The sequence below is a fragment of the Mandrillus leucophaeus genome, unplaced genomic scaffold (genome assembly GCF_000951045.1).
Source record: "Mandrillus leucophaeus isolate KB7577 unplaced genomic scaffold, Mleu.le_1.0 Scaffold231, whole genome shotgun sequence".
Classification (NCBI taxonomy): Eukaryota; Metazoa; Chordata; class Mammalia; order Primates; family Cercopithecidae; genus Mandrillus; species Mandrillus leucophaeus.
Window position 1 is genome coordinate 3,314,305 of NW_012102377.1, and position 12,600 is coordinate 3,326,904.

Genomic DNA, 12,600 nt, shown 5'->3' on the forward strand with positions numbered 1-12,600 from the left:
TGGATGGATGGATGGATGGATGGGATGGTTGTTGGGTGAATGGATGAACAGACAAATGGATGGATGAATGGACAGGCACAGGAGGACCTCAAATGGACCAAGTCTCTGGGGCCCTCATTTCACAAAGTTAGTTTATGGGAAGGAACCTTGTGTTTTTAAATTCTGATTCTTTTGTAATGTTTGAGTTTTGAGTATTTTCAAAAGCTTCGGAATCTCTTTTCTAACCAGAGAACTGATAGAAATTGGATGTGAGGATAAAACCCTAGCCTTCAAAATGAATGGTTATATATCCAATGCAAACTACTCAGTGAAGAAATGCATCTTCTTACTCTTCATCAACCGTAAGTGAAAAAGAACCACATGGGAAATCCACTCACAGGAAACACCCACAGGGAATTTTATGGGACCATGGAAAAATTTCTGATCCATAGGTTTGATTAAACATGGAGAAACGTCATGGCCAAGTTTGGTTTTATTGGGAAGCATGTATAATTTTTGTCCTAAGTCTGCGCTTAGCCCTCCCACATGTGCTCATTGCTGGTTGACTGTTGGAGTCTGGTTCTCACCTCTAAGAGGAAGCCCAGGAGAGGGCATAACAGGCTCCTGTGAGCCAGCACATCTTCCTCACCCTGATGGTGTCAGAGTCTTTACAAGCAAGCCCTAGCCAGAACATTGCTGCAAGAGATCAAGGGCCACATTTGAAATTGCACAGCAGGACACGGAAAAGGAGTACCTTAGGTATAGGCATTGTCATTAAAGAAATTGCTAAGATACTTGAGATTTTCCTTTTTAAAGAATGAGCTTTATGCTACAAAGAGAAGTTCTAAAAATTAGGGAGGAAATTAACTAAATTAATTAGGATATTTCTCAGATTCCTTTACAGTTTTTATCTCTCTGCTGACATAGTGTTTACATGATTGTTATTTACTAAACAAATGCTATTTTATATTCTGCTCCTTATAACTTAATTGTTTATTACAAGGTTTTGGTGGTGACCTAGCAACAACAAATAATCCCAAACACAGTCTGAATTTTTCGTTTTCCATCCAGAAATAAGATGAATCTTTCCATTTCTGTGTTCTCAGTTTTCATCATTTTTATCTTATGGATTACTTATCTTTATTGTTTTAAAGCATTTAATAATAATTTTATAGTTTTTGTTTTGTTTGCTGTTGGAAATGGAATATTCCCTCCTTCCATTTAGAGTGCTAACCAGTTGTAAATGTCTCAAAATATGCAGTTTTACAGCAGTTGTTCAAAGCAATACAGGAACAGTAAGGACAGAGCCAATCATTTTACAAACACATTCTGTTAAACTGATGTCTATTAGCAGAGTTTTTCCTATTTTGTTAGGAAGGACTTACACCTGATATATAACAAAGATTGTGTTAATCAAGGCTCAGAAAATGTTTTTCATTAGTTTTTTTCCTAACCATGAAGAATAACTGCTTTGTAACACACATGCTGACTATAAAGCAGACAAAAAATTCAATGTAGGTGCTCTCTGACTCTCCTCTGTCCGTGTTTCTGTTGGGGCTGCTTACCACAGCCTCTGCATTATGATTAGCTAATGTGTTCACAATATCAAGTTCCCAGTAGCAAAGAAAGGTCGAGCTCTTATGCATGCCATTCATTTATCTACACTGTGCAGGCGCACTCAGGTGGCAGAGACAAAGAACACTCCTTTGGCGCATCTCAAGTTCAGAATTCTCAGCAGAGGGGCTCCAGCTGTCCTTTTGTCAGGTGCCCACGCCTGCTCCAGGCCTGTGTGGTCAGGACACATGTTACAGAGTACAGTGACATTAATGGTGGGGCCATGGATGTGGTGAGCACTCAGAGGATGTTAGTCTCTTCATTGATAAAGTCACAACCACTCTTCCTGTTGGAAATAAAAAGATTTGACATATCCTTGTCTGCAACAACACAGGACAACAGATAATCAGCAGGTCATCTAAAATCTGTCCAGAGAGAAAGGAGAGCTGTGTTTCCTGAAAATACATCTTCCTCTGATTTTAGTCTTATTTTTTTCTGCCTTTATTGCTTTCTACCCTCTCCAGATTAGCCTCATTTCCTAAATTACCTTGAATGTGCATTGACACTTGTACTGCCCGAAATTCTGGAAAACTCATTATGGCTGCTCCACCGTCGGAACTTCCTGAGCAAAGTTAGTTGCTCTCTCGGCTCACTTTTTAGCACTCATAGCTCTATAATAGTGCTGGCCACTTGGGATTGGAATTGCTTTATTTATCAGCATGTTGTCTCCCAGCACTTGATGTGTGTGATATCCAGTATGTATTTGCCGAATGAAAAGACTGAGGGCTGACATCATACTTCCCACTGTGCCCAGCAAAAGCACAGTTAGTCCACATGAGCTAATGGGGGCAAAGGGAAGTGAGGAGGGAGAATGTATTACCTTATCATGTTTTCTGTTACTTGACTGAAGTAAAACAGTCCCAAGCCGATAGTAAGATACTGGGCTGGAAAGTGGTGACAGGTAAAGGTGCACCTTTCTTCCTGGGGATGTGATGTGCGTATCACTACAGAAATGTTTTTCCTGAGGTGATTTCATGACTTCGTATGAATGTACACCTGTGACCTCACCCTTCAGGACAGTTTTGAACTGGTTGCTTTCTTTTTGTTGTTTAGATCGTCTGGTAGAATCAACTTCCTTGAGAAAAGCCATAGAAACAGTGTATGCAGCCTACTTGCCCAAAAACACACACCCATTCCTGTACCTCAGGTAATGTAGTACCAAACTCCTCAACCAAGACTCACAGGGAACAGATGTTCTCTCAGGCTCTCCTCTTTGAAAGAGATGAGCATGCTAATAGTACAATCAGAGTGAATCCCATACACCACTGGCAAAAGGATGTTCTGTCCCTTCTTACAGGTACAAGGCACAGTTTTCCTTCATTTATTCACTAATTTAGCAGAACCTCACTAAGAGCCTCCTATATGCCAGGCTTTGTGTTAGCAATAAAAAAAAGGAATGCCATGCCTCACCCCATCAGGAGGTGCTGACAGCTTGTAGGCAGAGTGGAAACAGATGTGCTCTGAAGGCTCTAAATATTACTTCTGCTGGGGTCAGTTGGGAAGCCACAACAGCTACTGTTTTTCTTCCATAAAAGACAATCAGCCAGGCATGGTGGCTCACATGTGTAAATCCCAGCACTTTGGGAGGCTGAGGTGGGTGAATCACAAGGTCAGGCGATCAAGACCAGCCTGGCCAACATGGCGAAACCCTGTCTCTACCAAAAATACAAAAATTAGCCAGGCATGGTGGCGGGCACTTGTAGTCCCAGCTACTCGGGAGGCTGAGGCAGGAGAATCACTTGAACCCGGGAGGTGGAGGTTGCAGTGAACTGAGATTGTACCACTGCACTGCAGCCTAGGTGACAGAGCGAGAGTCCGTCTCAAAAAAAAAAAAAAAAAAAAAAAAGACTATGTCCTGCTCTGTGGAGGTTCTTGTTTTAAAATATCCACTGTTGTTTGCCCAGATGTTGATGTAATTAGTTTAGCAGTCATACAGTTTAGCACTTGCATTAAATAGACCAAACCCCATAGTAGGTATTTGAAATACAGAATAAATGTGAGGTACCCCTGCTCTAAAGGAATTTACAGTCCAGAGCTGACTTATGGAGGATTTCTTTGTATTATTTCTGGCTCTGCTACTAATTTGTCTATTTCATGTCCTAATTATCCTAATTTATCATTGTTTTCATTTTGATTGAAAGGGGGAGAGCATAAAAATTGTGGTCAAAGGTAGTTTTATTTTATTTTATTTTTGAGATGGAGTCTTGCTCTGTCACCCAGGCTAGAGTGCAGTGGCACAATCTCGTCTCATTGCAACCTCTGCCTCCCAGGTTCAAGCAATTCTCCTGCCTCAACCTCCCGAGTAGCTGGGATTACAGGTGTGCACCACCATGCCCAGCTAATTTTTGTATTTTTAGTGGAGATGGATTCTGCCGTGTTGGCCAGGCTTGTCTCGAACTCCTGACCTCAGGTGATCCTCTCACTTTGGCCTCCTGAAGTGTTAGGATTACAGGCCTCAGCCACTGCACCCGGCCTAAAGTTAGTTTTAATCAGGGTCCAAACAGGAGAAACCATGCAACAGTTTGAATAGATGAATAAAGAATTACAAACTGGAGATTAGAGTAATAGAGAATAGAGTAATAAGACACAGGAACAGCATATATAAAGAACAACCATTTCCTCCTAGGGCTGAGATAGCATCCCCTCACCACACTCCCCCACCTACTGTCTGAGATGCATACCTTGTTGAAGAGAACGTAACTGGCTCGCTGCGAGGTAAAGTCAATGAGGCGCTCCCCAGTACCACTCTGAGGGGATGCTGGGAAAAACTGCCCGTGAGAAGAGTACACGTGCTGCTGGCCACTTGTGCTGAAGAACTTGAAGTCTGATAGGAATGCACCCTAACCTGGCATAGAAACCCCTTTCTCCTGCAGAGTCCCTCTAGCGCCTTCTACTGGCAAAGCTTCACATTGCAAACCTCCATTATCACAGAGCAAGCAATGAAAGATGAACTCGGAGCTGAGGCAATAAATTGATAGCTAGCATAGCCTCTAAACTGATTTTTATGACTACATTTTATGGATAGAAAGTGTTCTTGCATATATTGTTTCCTCACATAATAGAGGACTTACTTATTCATGGTTGCAGATGAGAAAACAGATCCTAAGAAGTTAAGTGACTTGCCCAAGATCACACAAAAAAATTCCACTAGTTCTAAAATGAGAGTAATTACAGTTAACATATATTATATATGGCAGGTACATATAAAGCACTTGGCATGAATGAATGTTTTTTTTTTTTTTTGAGACGGAGTCTTGCTCCGTTGCCAGGCTGGAGTGCAGTGGTGCGATCTCGGCTCACTGCAACCTCTGAGTCCCTGGTTGAAGGGATTCTCCTCCCTCAGCCTCCTGAGTACCTGGGATTACAGGCATGTGCCACCAACTAATTTTTGTATTTTTAGTAGAGATGTGGTTTCATCATGTTGGCCAGGATGGTCTCGATCTCTTGACCTCGTGATCCACCCGCCTCGTACTCCCAAAGTGCTGGGATTACAGGCCTGAGCCACCGCGCCCGGGCACTTGGCATGAATTTAATTCCCACCATAAACCTGTGAGATAGGTAATTCTGTTATGTCCACTTTACAAATGAAGAAACTGAGGCACAGAAAGATGATGTAACTTAACGCAAAGCTACACAGCTCTAAAGTAGTATGGCCAATATTTGAACACACTCAGACTCGATCCTGAGGTTTTGACCACTGTGTCATCCGGCCTCCTCAAATCTTCTGGCCACCACATACACCATATGTGCCATATGTGGGCTTTTTCTCCCCCTCCCACTATCTAAGGTAATTGTTCTCTTTTATTTTCCTGCCAGTTTAGAAATCAGTCCCCAGAATGTGGATGTTAATGTGCACCCCACAAAGCATGAAGTTCACTTCCTGCACGAGGAGAGCATCCTGGAGCGGGTGCAACAGCACATCGAGAGCAAGCTCCTGGGCTCCAATTCCTCCAGGATGTACTTCACTCAGGTCAGGGCGCTTCTCATCCAGCTGCTTCTCTGGGGCCTTTGAAATGTGCCCTGCCAGACATGAGAGCCCAGATTTTTGCCTGTTACTTAGGAACTTTCTTTGCAAGTATTACCTTGATAGTTTTAACATTTTCTTCTTTGAACCTAGTTATAAAGGTATTGTGCTGTTGTTCCTAGGCTTAGAGTCATAAGGCCTGAGCTCACTTCCTCACTTTGCCTCCATCTGGAACCTTAGACCAACTTCCTAGGAAAACGAGCTGTCTGAAAACAGAATAGGGTGCCTCTTCAATGCGCTCTTCACTTTAGATGTTCAGGAGGAGGTTACTCCTACCTACACATGGCACAGTGGAGGGGCTGGACCCCAGGGAGGCAGTGGGAAGAGTGGGAAGAGCGGAGGCTCTACTGTTGGACAGACCTAGCTTACCAGCTGTGCGACTAACCTTCCCTGGCCTCCATATCCCTCTCAGTAATGGACGAATGGATCATCCCCACATCCAGGGACAGTTACAAGCAGTCAGTGAACAGAAAGTCTCTGGTACAGCTTCTAAGTGCTTCTTATTCTAAGTCACTTCACTTACCTGAGTTCTCAGTTTTGCGGTTTATAAGATAAGCAGGTTGGATAAAATGCTCTTCAATATACTCCTGGTTCTGAGATGATGTGATTGTGGACAGCCCTTTAATCATGGTGAAGATGTTCATCATAAGCACACTGAAACTACAAAATAGAAATATAAATATTTTCTGCATTAAATTATGCTGGATCCTAGAAGCAGAAACTGGACTTCTGTGAGACCCTGCTTCACAGAAAACTTAAAATTCCCAAGCAGATGAATGCTTCTCAGGAGGACACTCACAGTTACCTACCTGGAAAGAATCTAGATGGAAGTGGCATGGGCACTAAGCGGTGAGATTAAACCCAGCTAGGGCAGACCCACCAGCCTTGGACCCCCCAACACCTAGAGATTGTTGATGCAAAGAGGAAGGTTCTTACTGGTGAGACCTGAAAGGGATATGTGACAGACCTGAAAGGGATATGTGGCAGGTGGGAGGAAGAAGTTCTGTCTGGAAACCAACCCTTGTTCCTCCATTATTGATTGACTCCTGGTACCAACATGAGCCCTGGGTCTTACAGAGGCCTTAAGTCCCTATGCCTTCTAGTGCCCATGGATGAGATGAGGCCACACATGCCCCCAGTGGGTTAACGTGTCTAGCGTGAGTAAGGCTCTTGGAGCACTATGATACACAGGAAATACCCAGTAACTGTTAGTTGGTTTGATATCTGTTCCCGTTGCTCACTTAAGCTCAGTGCCCCTTTACTGCTCCTTTTATTCTGCCTCCCTCCGCACATGTGCATCGAGAATCCTGAGACATACCGTGTTGGGTGCCCAGGGATGCAGCATAGATGTTGCTGCCTTCCACAGAAGCGCTCATGGACTACTAGAGAATATATCCCATGGGAGAGAAAAACAGACTCGGGAGAATACAGCAGGGGCCCTTGTCCTGGACTTGGTCAGTTAGGAAATGGAGGGAAGAGACATGGAGCCTGGGACCCAAAGGGGAGGGGGAATGACAAGAGTATTTCTGGCAGAGGAAATGGCAAGGATAAAGGCCTGGAGGCGCAAGAGAATATGTATTTGAGGATCTGGAAGTTGAGTGCAATGGGTCCAGTATATGCTACCCTGGCTGCCATTAGAATTACCTGGGAAACTTAGAAAATTCCAATGTCTGGGCCCTGCCTAAACCAATAAATCATTCTTGGGTGGTGGGGTCTGGGCCTCAGGATTGTTTAAAACCCTCCCCAGGTACTGTCATGTGCAGCTGGGGTTAAGCTGTGCTGGGGTCTGAGTATGGATCTGTTAGGACAAGCGGCAGTGGTGGAGTTGAGGCTGCAGAATTCAGGCCAAATAGAGAGGTTTTCATCAGGATATTAAAGAGTTTAGATTTCAATTTCATGGGAATGGGTGGGATCTTACTTGCATTTTATGAAGAGCTCCCTGGTTGCAATATCAGAATGGACTGGAGAGGAGCAAGATAGAATCCTACAATGATTTGGGAGAAGTGGTGAGGGGCTTGAGACACAGGAAGTAGCCCCATTCACTAATAGTTGAGCATGTAGAATTGCCAAGACCTGGAAATGGTTTGGCTGGTGGGGAGTGGGAAGAAAGTCTCAAAGTGTGAAATGAAGATGGAGAGCACATTGCCTAGCACAGAGTGATTGCCGTTTGCTCTGTCCCAGTTGAGGTCCAAGGGGTTTGCCAGAGATCATATATGGAGTCTGTGGCTCCATGGGGAAAAGAACCTCTCAGCATGCCTGCTTGTCTTATCCTGGGTTAGTCAGATTCATTTTGTTAGATTACATTTTTTTTCTGGTGGAACTCTGCGTAAGTCCTGACCAGTGTGTTTTCAGAAGGATCAGAGGGCCTGCCCCTGTCGGTTGGTGCATGACACCAGCTTGGTGGGCTCCTTGCTGCTCCCTGTTTTCATGGATTATCAGAATACCTTCTCTCCCTGCCAGCAGCAGGTCACACTGGCTCCTGACTTTTTGGCCCATGAAGCCACCATCTTTCTGCTTCTCAGATTGTGCCTTGTACTCCACTGATCATGGCCAGTACATCAGAAGACCTGGTTTGCAGTGAATGCATTTGGTGTGGAAATGAGGAACCCTGGGGATTCCACACATCATATTTGGTTGCCGTGTTTTTCCTCCAATCTTTCACCATAACAACAATCAACTCAGAAGATTTCTATAACCACTTATGTGGGGGTTTCTCCCCACACACTAAACAAGCAGTCAGTTCCACAGTGGACAGCAGCTGGTCTCCTCCAATTTAATTCTAACACTGTCTACTTGGAGATAGCATTAGATCCCACAGGTTCAGGGTACAGTCCCCTAGACTGCCCCCAGTCTCCTGCTTCAGGTACCAGTCACAAGTCCAGGACTCTAGAAGTTCTGACCAGTTTCAAGTTGGGGTTCCCAAGACCTCCCCAGTTTATTTTTTATTAATTTGTTGGAGTGGCTCATAGAACTCAGGGAAACGCGTACTTAGTTTTCTGGATTTATTACAAAGATTTAAAAAGATACCAATAAATAGCCAAATAAAGAGATACACAAAGCTAGGTCTGGAAGGGTCTGGAGCGCAGGAGCTTCTGTCCCCATGTACTTGGCTCCCAGCACATGGATGAGTTCTTGTTCATTTTCCTGTCAGCCTCAACATGTTCAGCTTTCCGGAAGCCCGCAAACTCTGTCTTCTTGGGCCTTTTATGGAGACATCGTTAGGCAGGAGTGATTGAAACGTGGACAACTGTGTCGAAATATGATTGGACATAAAGGGGTCTAAACTCAGTAAGACCTGTTTGTTCAGATTCTTCTTGGCCTCTCTGTGGCCATTCTTTCCTCCAGGTTATGGGGCAGGACCCCTATGGAATGAGGGTCTTATGACCCACAATCAGATTAGAGTCCTGCCTTGGGCAAGTGAAAGGAAAGCAGGAGAAGGTAGAGAAATTCTGTTTCCTAAGACCTTCTGAGGCCTACAGCACCCCAACATTGTAACAAAAGACTATAACAGGACTATGGGAGTTATGAGCTGGAAACCTTGGACAAAAATATATACATATTAAAAAAATATTAAGCGTATATGTACTTATGTATATTAAGTATATACGTGTGTGTGTAGATACATATATATATATATATATTTTTTTTTTAATTTACAGGTGCGTTTTGGGAAGCAGAAATTACCATAACTACTCTTAAAAATCTTTTAAGTCTGTTTGAAGTTAGAAAAGTCACTGTACCTTTTTGTTTCCATTGGCCCTGTACTTCCTAATATACCCCAGCAGGAGGTGCATAATGTCTTGTTATGTCATTTTGGTGATAAGATTCATAAGTGGGTTCAGCTGGTGACAGCCTGATTCCCTCATTGTAAACTTACCCATCAACATGGAGCTTAATGGTGTCACCTTTCGTTGATGACCATTACCTGAATCAGTTATTTCATTAGATTGCAAGATTATGATTTTCTGATTTTATCATTTCTTCTGTATTGACTGTAATTCTTTCGTATAGAAGAACTTTCCCTTGTTATAGCTATTTGGTTGTCCTGAAGTACAGTTCTTACTAGAAAGTAAGACCAAATGCTGAATTATATCCCTCTAGCTATCAAGTTTCAAAGGAATGAATGGTGTCCTAGTAATTTCCAGTGGTGTTTAATGATGTTTTCCCTTCTCTTTCTCCCCTCTTATTCCCTCCCTCTCCATCTCCTCCCTCCTCACTTTCAGTTTTTTGCTTTTTCAGTGTTTTGTCATAGCTATTAACAGAGCAACACATTTTAATCAATTATAGTCATTTTTCTTTTTGATGCTCAAATTATCCCATCTTAGTCCAGTGGAACCAAGCCCTTGGAGTTAGGGCCCTCTACCTTTTGACTGAATTCCATTAGTCTTGATAATTTCCTTGTTTCTGACAAGGCGATGTTGCAGGCACATTTTATACTTTTCCAGCCCAAGCGCCGGAATAGGCTTTTTCTCCAAGGAGCTGTAGTTCATTTTAGTGGGAAATGGTATTTAGAGACTATAATCTGGGATCTGGGAGTCCTCATTGCTACTGGGTAGTCATTACTTTTAGGCCTTTCCAGTGGTCAGAGCTAGGAAATACGTGTATTTAAAAATGGACAGTTGAATGGTTGTTGCCAGGAGCTGGGAGGAAGGGGAAGTGAGAAATTATTGTTTAATGTGCACAGAGTTTCAATGTGGGGAAGATGAAAAAGTTCTAGAGATATCTGGTGGTGACGGTTGTGCAACAATGTAAATGCCACTGAGCTCTCACTTAAAAATGGTTAAAATGGTAAATTTCGTATATATTTTACCACAGTAAAAAGTCTTCTGGCAGCATCTCCCCAGACAAAAGTATGAAAATTTTACACTGATTTTTCCATTTCAAGATAATTTTAAGATTATAAGTATTTTGCTTAATTCTTGAATTTTATACCTGTAAACCTTTTGTACTTCAAATTTTGGGCAGAATTGCTTCTATAACAATCATAATTATACCTCATTCTAGCTTCTTTCTTAGTACTGCTCCATTTGGGGACCTGTGTATCTATGCTTCTTATTCTGAGTCTCTCCACTATGTATATATGTATATATGTTTTTTTTGTTTTGTTTTGGTTTTTGTTTTTTTGATACAGACTTTGCTACCAGGACTTGCTGGCCCCTCTGGGGAGATGGTTAAATCCACAGCAAGTCTAACCTCCTCTTCTACTTCTGGAAGTAGTGACAAGGTCTATGCCCACCAGATGGTTCGTACAGATTCCCGGGAACAGAAGCTTGATGCATTTCTGCAGCCTCTGAGCAAACCCCTGTCCAGTCAGCCCCAGGCCATTGTTCCAGAGGATAAGACAGATATTTCTAGTGGCAGGGCTAGGCAGCAAGATGAGGAGATGCTTGAACTCCCATCCCCTGCTGAAGTGGCTGCCAAAAATCAGAGCCTGGAGGGGGATACAACAAAGGGGACGTCAGAAATGTCAGAGAAGAGAGGACCCACTTCCAGCAACCCCAGGTACGGCCTTTTGGGAAAAGTGCAGCCTACCTCCTTTATTCTGTAATAAAACTGCCTTCTAACTTTGGCTTTTCATGAATCACTTGCATCTTCTCTCTGCCTGACTTGCCCTCTGCTTCCTCTGGAATGGTGCTGTGGCCTTGTCCACTGTCTGCCTTTGACCATAACTTGAGAGTCACCCACCATAATGTCCTTCGAAATAACTTAAATGTCCACAGTTCTAAGCATGAGTTAAAAACACTTCAGACTGTGGAATAGTTGCTCAATTGAATAAACACACATACCAGAAAAAAAGCAGGTTTATCTTTTATTTTTAGTAAGGAATTTTGATAGAGCCTCAACACCAGAAATGGCTAGAGAGAGAATCTGCCTAACATATCTGGAGGATTATTTTTCATCCTACTTAAAGCCGCTTTCACTTTTTTCCAGGAAAAAACACATGTTCTGAAGCTAATTTATAAAACTCCTTGGCTGGGTGCCATGGCTCACACCTATAATCCTAGCACTTTGGGAGGCTGAGGCAGGTGGATCACCTGAGGTCAGGAGTTCGAGACCAGCCTGACCAACATGGTGAAACCCATCTCTACTAAAAACACAAAATTAGCCAGGCGTGGTGGCACATGCCTGTAATCCCAGCTACTCGAGGGGCTGAGACTGGGGAATCACTTGAACCCAGGAGGCGGAGGTTGCAGTGAGCCGTGATCATGCCATTGCACTCCAGCCTGGGCAACAAGAGCAAAACTCCATTTCAAAAAAAAAAAAAAAAAAAACTCCCTGAAGTATGTGGGCTAGTGGTGAAAGAAACCTGGAGAGAAGGAGCGGGAATAATTAATAATAATAATAATAATAATAAATGTTATTTATTATTTAAAAAAAAAAGTGCTCATTTGATTTTGAGCACTTCCAGTGTACATTCTGCAGGTACTGTAAGACGTTACCTCACAAAATCTCTAAGGTGGATATTCTTTATTTAATGTGTACTTATACGAAACCTGGAGCTCAAGGTGAAGGAATTTGCCCAAGACTGCACGTGCACTATCGTGGCACTAATTAGCCATGTGAACTGAGATGCATTACTTCAGTTTGCTCATTTCTGAGTCAGCCTAGCAAGATGACTTCTAAGAATCTTTTCCAGCCAGGCGCATTGGCCTGTAATCCCAGCAATTTGAGAGGCCAAGGCAGAAGGGTCGCTTGAGTCCAAGAGTTGCACAAACACACACACAGATTAGCCAGGCATGGTGGCAAATGCCTGTAGTCTCAGCTACTCAGGAGGCTCAGGTGGAAGGATCACTTGAGCCCAGGAGGTTGAGGCTGCAGTGAGCCGTGGTCAAGTCACTGCACTCCATCCTGGCTGACAGAGTAACACTCTGTCTCTAAAAAAAAAAAAAAAAAAAAAAAAAAAAAAAAAAAAAAAGATTTTTTTCCAGGGAATAATAAAGGAAGCTAATATTTATGGAGCATCTACTGTGTGCCAGATACTT

At 43.0% G+C, this 12,600-nt stretch overlaps 1 protein-coding gene across 7 annotated transcripts in view; it reads left to right on the plus strand.

The window, feature by feature from the left end:
• Positions 1–12,600, plus strand: part of MLH1 (mutL homolog 1) — a 54,397-nt gene that overhangs the window by 19,137 nt on the left and 22,660 nt on the right. For all 7 annotated transcript variants that reach the window (XM_011981916.1, XM_011981917.1, XM_011981921.1 and 4 more), the window contains 4 exons: positions 229–341; positions 2,647–2,740; positions 5,410–5,563; positions 10,749–11,119. In XM_011981916.1, the coding sequence (XP_011837306.1) occupies positions 229–341; positions 2,647–2,740; positions 5,410–5,563; positions 10,749–11,119 (732 nt within the window). The remainder of the gene's footprint in view (positions 1–228; positions 342–2,646; positions 2,741–5,409; positions 5,564–10,748; positions 11,120–12,600) is intronic.